Source organism: Arachis duranensis, chromosome 2 (assembly GCF_000817695.3).
Source record: "Arachis duranensis cultivar V14167 chromosome 2, aradu.V14167.gnm2.J7QH, whole genome shotgun sequence".
NCBI lineage: Eukaryota > Viridiplantae > Streptophyta > Magnoliopsida > Fabales > Fabaceae > Arachis > Arachis duranensis.
The window spans coordinates 69647144-69659264 of NC_029773.3; the positions used below are offsets into that span (position 1 = coordinate 69647144).

The 12121-nt window shown below is 37.7% G+C and overlaps 2 protein-coding genes and 1 non-coding gene across 3 annotated transcripts; 1 reads left to right on the plus strand and 2 right to left on the minus strand.

The window, feature by feature from the left end:
- Nucleotides 1-6549: 6549 nt before the first annotated feature.
- Nucleotides 6550-7164, plus strand: LOC107474817 (uncharacterized). Its single transcript, XM_016094454.1, has one exon. It carries the CDS (start codon nucleotides 6550-6552, stop codon nucleotides 7162-7164), a length of 615 nt encoding a protein of 204 aa, XP_015949940.1.
- Nucleotides 7165-10173: 3009 nt separating this feature from the next.
- On the minus strand, nucleotides 10174-10530 carry LOC127744957 (50S ribosomal protein L2, chloroplastic-like). Its single transcript, XM_052257862.1, has one exon. The coding sequence runs from the start codon at nucleotides 10528-10530 to the stop codon at nucleotides 10174-10176; it is 357 nt and encodes a 118-aa protein (XP_052113822.1).
- A 209-nt stretch (nucleotides 10531-10739) lies between these two features.
- On the minus strand, nucleotides 10740-10812 carry TRNAT-UGU (transfer RNA threonine (anticodon UGU)). The gene has a single exon. It is a non-coding gene; the product is annotated as a tRNA-Thr (tRNA).
- Nucleotides 10813-12121: the final 1309 nt, after the last annotated feature.

The following is a 12121-nucleotide window of genomic DNA, read 5'->3' on the forward strand; positions in this document are numbered from 1 at the left end:
GATTGAATGACTGTGACGAGCTTCAAACTCCTGAAGGCTGGGCGTTAGTGACAGACGCAAAAGAATCACTGGATTCTATTCCAACCTGATTAAGAACCGACAGATGATTAGCCGTGCTGTGACAGAGCGCGTTGAACATTTTCACTGAGAGGACGGGATTGTAGCCACTGACAACGGTGATGCCCAACATACAACTTACCATGGAAAGGAGTAAGAAGGATTGGATGAAGACAGTAGGAAAGCAGAGAGACGGAAGGGACAAAGCATCTCCATGCGCTTATCTGAAATTATCACCAATGACTTACATAAGTATCTCTATCTTTATTTTATGCTTTATTCATAAATCATCTATAACCATTTGAATCTCCCTGACTGAGATTTACAAGATGATCATAGCTTGCTTCATACCAACAATCTCCGTGGGATCGACCCTTACTCGCGTAAGGTTCATTACTTGAACGACCCAGTGCACTTGCTGGTTAGTTGTGCGAAGTTATGATACAGAGTTGAGATTGCAATTGAGCGTACCATGTTGATGGCGCCATTGATGATCACAATTTCGTGCACCAGGTATCCACCTAAGCATACGCATGACAGGGGACGCGCCCGTGAGCTTCATTTTTACAAGCTCACGCATACGCGTGGCACTTGTTCCGGCAAACATGATTTTTAAGGTTTTAAAAACCTATTTCAAACTACTACACCTCTATTTTTATTCTGTTGGTCATAAACAATAGTGTTAAACCTGATAATCAAATGAAGTTTGGAAATGAGGATAACTTAAAAGTGAAGTAAAGTTGAAAGTTGATGAATTGATTATGAGATGTTACAGATAAGTCATATATGATACTTGACGGGATATTCTTATGAAAGATTATGTATGAAATTTGGCTTGATTGATTTAATGATCTGAGATACGAGATTCCCTGGATAAAGTGTCGTGGCTCGCCACCACGTGTAGCAGGTTGAAAACTCGATACTCTGTTGACCCTACAACGTAAGTGTGATCGGGCACTACAATTTCCCAGGAATGTAACCCCCATTGAGCAATATTGATTATTTGAGAAAAAGCTATGCATAGACTCTTGGGATGCACGTCGTGGGACAGTCTAAGGTTTTCATACTTGTCGGGTTGGCTGGATAACCGACAGATGAGCCTCATCAGCCATAGGACAGGCATGCATCATATGCATATTACTTAAATTACTTACTTGTGCTATAATTGAGTGTGCCAAAATGTACTTGCCATGTTAAATGTATATGTGTTACCTGCAGTATTTGTAACCTTCTTGTGCTTGCCTTTATCTATTTATTTGTTTGTGAAATGCATGATAGAGTTGGAGGTATGGAAGAATGGCAGTATGAGACTTAGATTTAAGATTAAGTTAAGTTAGGTTTAGATACTCTTATAAAACTACCTTTTATGGCTTCTGGTTCATACTTTAAGCTCTATAATCTGAGTGTCGGTGTTCTAAGATTACCTCTGGCATTCCCAGGACCTTATCTATTATGTGTGTGGCGCCTTTACCATATTGAGAACCTCCGGTTCTCATTCCATACTATGTTGTTGTTTTTCAGATGCAGGTCGAGAGGTGTCTCTTTAGGCATCTGAGCTCCTGAAGCGAAGTGGTTACTGGGTTATTTTGTTGGACAGTGATGTATATGTATGTACTTAGCTTACTCTCCACATAACTTGTTGTGTGTGTGTGTGTGTGTGTGTGTGTGTGTGTGTAAGTATTCTCCGGCCAGCCTTGATTTCGCAGGCTGAGTTAGGAGCTTATTATTTTTTATCTTTGACTCTCTATTCCTACTTTTATTATGTTATGTTTGATAGATATAGTTTTCTTCACACGCAAGTTATTCCGTTTTCAGAGCATTCCGTTTTTTATTTCGCGATTTTGTTTTACCCATTTTTCCAAAGCTCCTAGTTTATTATATTCTTTCAACTATTATATGAACACATTTTATTTTAGAGGTCGTAGCGCCTCACCACCTCTGTGTTACATCCTAGGTGTAATGCTTTGTGTTACATAGTCATTATTTTATATGTACACAATGCACACTCTACAACTTCAATGTTCACAAGAAAAAAAATCCTCAACTTGTTCTCAACCAATTCAGACTCAAGAAACTAATGACTATGTCTCTCAACTACTTGTCATCTTCGATGGATCCCATGAATCTAAACAGCAAGTCTGATTTGTTAAGACCCGTCGTCGTGGTTGCCATCTCCCTCCTCCTCTGCCCTATCATCTCCATGACCACATTGTCCACCACTCTGATCGCTTCCTTCAGCTTCTTCTTTGAACCAATGTTCAATAATCGTTTCAGTTTCCATATGAGCGGCAATGGCGACATTGCTCGTTGTACTGATAGCTTGGATGTGAGGTCGAAGCTATCTGCTAACTTGGACTCTAGAAAAGAAGGAATGAAGCACTCAGTGTCTATTTCAAATGAGGATTTGCATATGATGTCGAAGGAGAATCTTTCATGATGTCCTAATATCCAACAATCTATATTGCTTGCCGGAGAGTGGAGAAAGGTGTGCCCTTAGGGTAGTTGTGAAACTTGGTCTTGAGGATATCGTGGATGTTGTCAGCATTGGAGGTGATGTTATCGAGAACGTGGAAGTGGATGCTTCTGGTGGGTGAAGTGTAGAGGAGGTAGATGCATGTACCAGTCACAGAGATTTAGGAAGTATGTGGTCCATGACATGTTGAGGTAGTTGCGACACGTGTGGCAATTACACCATGGCTTAATCTTGGAACTAAAGAGGAAGAAGGAAAAGATGAAAAAGAAGACTATGAAGGTGAAGAAGGAGAGTATGAATGTTAGGGTTATGCGAGATATGATAAAAATTAGGGAAGAACAGTGTCGTTTTCGAATAAAGGAGACATGGATCATTTTGTCCTTTGTTAGAGTTGGCAAGGGTTCATTTTATCCCCCATTAGAGTTGTCAGGAACTATTTTGTCTTTCTTTAGAGTTGATGGAGCCAAGGACCTAAGTGACTGACGGAATTAATTGTTAGGGACCAATCGAATAATTAATTTTAGTTAGGAACTAAAGTGTCTGATCTAAAATTTTTTGAGGACCAAAATAGTTATATACCCTACAATATAAGTTGTTCATTTAGCATTAGTGTTTTAAATAATAAATAATAATTTCATTGTTATGACAATTTATTTATAGTCGTATAATTAAATAAGTAATATAACTAAATACTTTTGGTGATTAAAAGTAAGAATTTAATTCTATGTATTGGCATTATAAAATAATGTTATACAAATAATTAATCATATATTATCACATCAACAAAAATAATTAACTTTTAAATTTACTACTTAAAAGCCATTTAAATGTATAAATTTACAGTCATCTTATTAAGTAGCGTTTTATTTTCAGAGACTGAGATTGAGATTGAAAAATTAAAAAATTAAGACTTAATATTGTGTTTGATGATTAAAAATTTATTTATAGTCATAATTAAAAATTTAATGTTGAAACACAAAATTTTAGTCTTTTGAATATCTGCAAATCAAAAAGTAGGAACACAAGGGTTGAAAATTTTAGGAACGAAAATAGAAATAACATTTCTTCTTAAAAGCACCTCCATTTAACTTTTTTAATTTTATAACTACCTCTCAATATTTATATTTATCTTAAACTAAACATAATATTAAAACATAATTCAATCTAATATATTTTTATGTTTTTGTCGCCAACTTACCACAGGACATTTCGAAGAAGGAATTGTTTCACCTGTTCCATTGGACGTGACGAATCAATGACGTCTATCTAGGCCAGAAGCTAAAAAATAGGAAAGTTGATTTGTTTGCGTTTGTTCGCTATACGACGAGAGGGGGTGCGATGAAGGCCATGGCAGAAATGCATCATATGAGTATAAGGGGGAAGACAATCTCTGTAGCTGAGGCTAAGTATAGAAGGCATATGGAGGGAAAGAACACCGGGATACGTCAGGGAGACATTATAAAAATGGCTGTAGAGAGCAGGCAACCTCAGAAAGGCAAAAGCCCTGCAAAACTGGAGGAAACAAAGAAGATCACAACTACCAGGGATCTGAATGGGAATGGTTGGACGAAGAGGGTTGAAGTTCCAATAGCAAAAGAAAATTTTAACTGGCTGCTATGATGTTTATTAGGAGGAATGACGACGGCCATTGATTTCAAAGCGCTACAAAGAGTGATTAGCAAGAACTTTCCCCAGGTGGTAAAAGTCAGAGAACTTGAAGCATACAAAGCATTACTAGTTTTTGATACTGTGAAGAATGCAGAGGAATCGTTTACTTTCAAAATGAATAGTTTTCTACAATTCTTTCATAGTGTATGGAGATGGGAAGAATCATAACGGAGTGAGACAAGAAGAGTATGGTTAGAATGTTATGGAGGGCCTTTACATGTCTGGTCAGCAGAGACGTTCAACACAATAGGGGGTCTTTGGGGGGGAAGTAGTCAAGTGTGATGATTTGACGAAATCTGCCTTATCTTTCAGTGCTGGTCGATTGTTAATTGATACCTATGTATTTGATGTAATTTAGGAATGGGTGCATATCTCTGTAGGCACTAGTGGCTTTGATGTCTTCGCAAAATAGGTACGAAGAGAAATATACGGAGAAACATGCTTCATGGAAAAGACAATCACTAGTCCAACGAGTGAAAGCTCTAGTTCACAGGCTGGGGGAAGGGTAGCAATGGCGGTAGTATGGGATCCGGCGGCTGAGCTAATCTCAATGCGGTCTAAGGCAGGGGAGAAAGACAAGGGTAGAATGGTAACACCAGATATTTTTTTGAAAGAATGTAATAATGAACATTTAAATCGGGATCATATGCAACGAATAGCGGGATTCCTAAAATTTAAGAAAATTAAATGGGGAGGCAGATCTTGAGGGTTTGGGTGATCATACAAAGATTGACTCAGAAAGAACTGTTACCAGAGATTGGATTGATAAGGAGAGTGGGTCCAAAGGAATTGAGGAAAGAAACCGTAAGGGGAGAGATAAGGGGAGGGTGGGCAAAAGCATGGAAGCCCACAAACAATGTCCCAATGATTGCATCCTCCTGGGCCATGATTCGGTTGGGCCTATGCAACCTTCCCAAATTGTATCGTTGTTGAACTATGGGTTTGCAAAACAAAAAGGGGCCTGTGAATTGAGGCCCACTCTTGAACTCTACAAGCCATCCGTTTCAAAGCGGGTAGGCACCAGTGACTGTGGGCCGGATCAGGAACTCAATGCAAGGACTGGGCCAGGACAAGCCAGCTTGTTCATGGAGAAGGAAGCACGCGGCGGGACGCTGGGAGCCACGCAGGTTCACATTCATGCAGCTGTTAAGGAATGTGCAAGCTGCTCCATGGCGCAGCGAGGAGTCGTGGCATGCGGACAATTATGCAACGAGCTGGATGGAAGCCAACAAGCTCGATCATGTAGCGTTGTTGAGGAGAGTGAGGTAGCGGCTAACAATGTGGAGGGGTGTAATCAAGGGCTGCATTTGGAGGGGTTGGTGGAAAAAAAATGGGCCAGACAAACTAGGGGAGGGAAATGTTGCAACTACACGAAGGGGAAAATCACAGAATTGATGTCGCAGGCGATGATGAGATTCTGAGACAGGACAACACCAAAGAACATGGTACAGAGGAGGGAGTTTCTGAAACAGATGCAGAAGACACAACCCAGAATGTCGATGAGCAGCGTACGCATGAAGGTAAGTTAACCGAAAATAAGGAAGCTTTAAAGTTAGCAGTGGAGTCTAGTGTGGTCTTATATGATGAAGAAGAAGACATCATGGCGATTCTATAAAGTCAGAATGAAGCAATTGTGGAAAAAAGAAAGATGGCAAAACAAAAAGAGAAAGCCAGGAGAAGCAGGCCCAAACATAAAAAAAGGTGAGTAAAAATTATTTTAAATGATTTATAGTTGCTGGAATGTTAGAGGTCTAAGAGGGAATGGGAAGTTGAGTATGGTAAAAGAGTTGAAGCAAAATTATAGGTTGAACATGCTAGGATTGATTGAAACTAAGAAGGAGGTTATAACTAAGTTTGATGTCGCACGATTGTGGGGTTGTGACACGATGGGTTAGGATTTTGTAGAATCAGTAGGTGCCTCTAGTGGTCTATTGCTAATGTGGGATGACTTGTTGTTTAAAAATCCGAACTATTACAAAGGGGATGGTTGGCTATGCGTTGAAGGTTTGTTGACAAAAAATAGCTTGAACTGTGCATTCTGCCTAATGTATGGAGCACATATACGGAGTGAGAAACTGGTGATGTGGGAGGAGTTAAGCTACATTGTGGATCTGTGCCAAGTTCCGTTTTGCTTTATGGGAGACTTCAATGAGATATTAAGGTTGAAGGAAAGGAAAGGTGATGTTAGTTTACCAGCATCGGCAGAAGATTTCAAGGAATGGGTGCAAGATTTACAGCTGGTGGATTTACCACTAACTAATCAGAAATTCACATGGTTCTGAGGCCAATCTTGCAGCCGTATTGACAGGATTCTCGTCAGTGTGGAGTGGCTAGAGGAATTTCCAGATACTATGTTGAAAGGGGGGCCTAGAGGTCTATCAGATCATTGCTTGTTGATTTTGGAAGATACAAGACTTAGTGCAGGTCCAAGACCATTTCGAAGCCTGGATTCCTGGTTTACACATGAAGGATTTCTGAGGATGGAAAAGGAAGAGTGTAGGTTTTTGTGTGAAGGTGAGTTCACTAATAAACTGAAGGCCTTAACGGTACCACTAAGGAGATGGCATAAGGATAAGTTTGGGGACCTGGACAACAGGATAAAGAGGTTTAAGGAAGAGATTAGGAAGATTGATGACATGGTTAGTACTGGTAGTTATGACAGAACAGTGGAGGCTAGACGGAAGGCTCTTGTGACTTGTTGTGCAAAATGGTATGCCAGAAAAGAGGTTCATTGGAAGCAGATGTCCAGATCTCAACATGCTAAAGATATGGACAAGAACACTAGATACTTCCATAACCTGGCGTCAGCTAGAAAGCAGAACAATAGAATCGACTCTCTTGTAATTAATGGCAGATTGGTGAGAAACCAGTCCAGAATAAAGGTTGCAATTACAGGATTTTATAAAGATCTATATCGGCAGGGATCTGCTCCTATGATTGGGATTCATGATGGGTTGGTAAAATGAATTACTAATGACGAGGCATCAGTACTAGAGGTGTTGCCATCACCTGAAGAAGTACGAGAGGCAGTGTGGGATTGCGAGTCAAGTAAAGCACTAGGTAGTGACGGGTACAATATGAACTTCATCAAGAAATATTGGGATGAGATTGGTCAGGAATTTATTGCAGCTGTGTTGGGCTTTTTCCAAAGCGCCAAGCTACCAACAGATACTAATGTAACATGGGTGGCACTAGCTCCAAAATTTGTGGGGGCAAAGGAGATCAAAGACCTAAGGCCAATTATCATGGTTGAGTGTGTATATAATGTGATATCCAAAGTTTTGGTGAGAAGAATGCGTCTAGTGGTGCCAGGTTTAGTGGGAGGGACTCAGTCTACTTTTGTAAAGGGTCGTAAAATACATGATGGTGCGCTCATTGCTTGTGAAACGGTGCAATGGCTAAAGTTGCGTAAGAAGCAAGCTACAATTATCAAATTGGACTTTCAAAAAGTGTATGATAGGGTGAGATGGAGCTTTGTGGATATCGTGCTACAACAGATGGGCTTTGGTCCTAGATGGAGGGCATGGGTGAAGGAATGTGTGACTACAACGTCTATGTCGGTATTGATCAATGGGTCACCGGCTAAGCCGTTCAAGATGGAGAGAGGTCTTAGACAAGGTGATCCTCTCTCTCCCTTTCTGTTCGTTTTTGTTGTTAATGTCCTACACAGGATGGTGGGTGAGGCAGTCAGCAATGGACGTATTTCTCCACTGTTAGTGGGAAGAGACAATATAGAGTTGTCGCGTCTCCAATTTGTAGATGACACAATTATATTTTGCCCACAGGAAACGGAGACAATTGTGAACTATTGAGAAGTCAATTGTGAGAAGGAATGGGTGATGAATATGTGTGATTTGTTGGGTTATGCAGAAGCTACTCTACCTGTTAGGTATTTAGGAATTTTCCTTGGTGCAAACCCTCGCTTGGTGAAGACTTGGAAATCGATTATAGACAAGGTGGAAGATAAGCTTAGTCTATGGAAAACAAAGTCTCTTAACAAAGCTGGTAAACTAGTTCTCATAAAATCAGTTCTTAATAGCTTACCAGTATACTACTTAAGCTTGAATAAGATGCCAAAAGTGGTTGCGGACAAAATAATTGGGCTACAGAGAAGGTTCTTGTGGAGTAAAGAAGATGGGAATAACGGTATACCTCTTGTGAAATGGGAAATGGTGCAAGCTCTGAAAAAGCTAGGAGGTTTAGGGGTGGGAGATGCTGTAATCAGAAATGCGTCGCTGTTGTTCAAGTGGTGGTGGCACTTTTCGAAGAAAGATTGCCCATTGTGGAAGAAGGTTGCATGTTCTTGTTATCATTTGAACCCAACTGTAATGTTGTCAAAACATCCTTTACCATCAAGAGGTGGCCTGTGGAAAGATATTTGCCAGCTCAATGTTAAAGAGCATCAGGTTAGAGAAAGGATGATTAGTGGTTTGTCTATGGAGGTGGGAAATGGTAGACGTGTTCGATTTTGGGAGGATGATTGGTTACAAAGTGGCATGTTAAAAGATTGTTTTCCAAGACTCTTCTCTGTTTCAAATCAGCAAGGATATGTTATTAGGGACTGTGGGTTTTGTGATGGGCTGGAGTGGGTATGGAACTTTCAGTGGAGGAGAGAATTATTTCAATGGGAGCTAGAGTTACTTAATCAAGTTCATGAGCGACTACGGCCAGTTAGACTATCACTAATAGAGAGGATACAGTTATATGAAAATTTGACAGAACATGTGTTTTTTCTACTAATTCTTTTATGCAGGTGTTGCAGCAAGGGACCCTCTCAGAGGACATCACAAGTTACAGCTTCACTAGTGCCATATGGAGAGGTTTGATTCCTCCAAGGGTTGAACTATTTGCATGGTTTGTCTTAGTCGGTAGAGTAAACACTAAAGAGAGGCTAAGTAGACTAGGAATCATACATCATAGTGATAAGATATGTGTTTTGTGTAAAAAGGAAATAGAATTTGTGGATCATTTGTTTCTTGGCTGTGAGTTCACATGGCAGGTGTGGTGCGCTTGGCTGAAGAGTGCTAATAGAGCATGGGTTTTTTCGGGGACACTCAAAGAGCTGTTTGAAAGTTGGATGGAAGTGCCTAGTCGTAATTCTAAACAAAAGAAGTAGCTGGTAGGGTTCTTTGCAGTTATCTGAAACATTTGGCTGGAACGGAATAGCATAACATTCCAAAGCTCTGAGACAGGTGTTGAGGGTATCAAGAATAATTTGTTTTTGAGTAATTCCTTTCTAATTCAACTTTCAAATTAAAATTTAGATTATTATTCTGATTCTTTCATGTTTAATATCTTTTCTTTGAATAAATAATATAATAAATTAATTATATTAGATATTCTATATTTATATTAATTCTCAAAGGATAAGTGGTTCTTATTCAATTCAAATCATTCAAAATCTTTTTTTATCTTTTATTTTTAGTTTTTAGAAATATAGAAATTCTATTTAGAGTTATATTTTTATATTTATAATATAAATATATTAAATACATAATGCAAATTATTTATTCTAGGAGGAATGTTTTTATGCGGCGCTAACGATTTAATAACTATCTTTGTAGCTCCAGAATGTTCAGCCTTTTGTCTCCGTCTTTGTGTTTTCACATCAACAATTCTTTGCAGATGAAGAGATGTCAAAGGGGCTTCTTACTTCCTAAACAGATCTTCCTACATCTATATATAAACGCTGGTTTATCAATAATACGCAAGAAAAGCATTTCGAATTGTTGATTTATCACCAGAGATGGCTTAGAACCAATAGTTCATTATCTAATGGATTTTTCCGTTCTAATACTCTATCCGAGAGTTATCAATATTTATCAAATATGTTCCTATCTAACGGAACGCTATTGGATCGAATGACAAAGACATTGTTGAGAAAAAGGTGGCTTTTCCCGGATGTTATGCTTTTGACATAAATCAATAGTTCAAACTGCACTCAAAGGTAGGGAATTTCCCATTTTAATAGGAACTTATGTACTAGAAACAATGGTATCTCCAATTATAGTCCCTCTGTGATGTAAAATATATCTTTTTTCACCATCCCCAAAGTGTATGAGACAGATGTATGCATTTCGATTGGGGTCGTATTCTATGGTTACGATTCTACCATATATGTCTTTTTCATTCCGACGAAAATCGATGTTACGGTATAGACGCTTATGACCTCCCCCTTTATGCCCTGCGGTAATGATTTCTCTGGCATTATGGCCTTTACCACAACGATGTTGTCCATAGATCAAATTATTTCGTGGATTGGATTTGACTTGACTGTCTACGGCTCCATTGCGTGTGCTCAGGGTTGAAGTTTTGTATAAATGTATCGCCATGCTATTAAGTATTTTGATTTAAGTTTATTTCTTTCTAAGAGGTGGAATAGAATAACCCGGTTGAAGCGTAATGAGCATACGTCTGTAATGCATTGTATGTCCCATAATAGGTCGCATTCTTCTACAGAGATCAAACTTCATCAATTTTGGATTCCTAAAAAAAAGATATTATCCATTTTTAAAAAATAAAACAACAACAAAAAGAGAAAAGCCGGCTATTGGAATCGAACCGATGACCATCGCATTACAAATGCGATGCTCTAACCTCTGAGCTAAGCAGGCTCATATAAAAGAAAATGCGCATGCATAGGAATTAAATAAACTAATAGAATCTTAGTTATTAACAGTTTGGAATTTGCTATTACGAACATAATGAATATGTCATAATTCAATTATTATAAATTGAATATTAAAATAAAATTAGAAAAAAATATATATTTTATTTCTTTTATTTATTATCATTTCGAATTTGTAAAAATTCTATTACAGTTACAGTAATTATATTAATACATTAATATAGTAATATATACTATTAATATAGTAATATATATTATATACTAATATAGATAGTATCTAGAATTTAGAATATTCTTATCCATTAAGATTTAATATGTATAAATCTATCCATAATCTATCTATAAAAGATTGGATTATCAGGATAAATTTAACCATATATTTATATCCTTAAATTAATTGAATTTATATAAGATAAAGAATTCTCAATTTATATACAGAATGAATTCTAAAAAGTAATTATCAATTCGATATCTCTATCGAATTTCTATTTTATTCGAAATAATCAAAAGAATATCCCAATTACTAACTGAAAGAAAGAGAAAGACCCAATCCAGATCATAATGAAAGATTCCCGTGTTTTCCTTCGGAAAGGTAAAAACTAAGACGAAAAAAAAATCGACCCTTCGAGTATTACAAATTGTATGAAAAAAGATTATAGAAGTAAGGGGCTTTAAAAAAAATATAGATATATGGTATCTATCTATGTATATTGAATTGCGAATATAGAAATAATACAATTATTTCAGATTCGACAAAATCTGGATATCCGATATAGATGAAAGAAAGTAAATAAAATGGGTGGAAACATTTTTCAATAGCGGAATATATTTCTAATAAATTCTACAGTTCCGACATAATTATAAAAAAAAAACATCTTAATGCGATTCTAATCGCAAGGAAAAAAAGGGGGTATGGCGAAATTGGTAGACGCTACGGACTTAATTGGATTGAGCCTTGGTATGGAAACTTACCAAGTGATAACTTTCAAATTCAGAGAAACCCTGGAATTAACAATGGGTAATCCTGAGCCAAATCCCGTTTTCGGAAAGGAAATAAACATTAAGAAAGCGAGAATAAAAAAGGGATAGGTGCAGAGACTCAATGGAAGCTGTTCTAACAAATGGAGTTGACGACCTTTCCTTTCGCGTGAGGAAAGGAATCCTTCTGTACAAATGAAATTCTCGAAAGGCTATACAGAAATATGTATATAGACTTGTTTACGTATTTGTACTGAAATACTATTTCAATTGATTAATGAATACACTACTCGAAATCCCTATTTTTGAATCCTTAT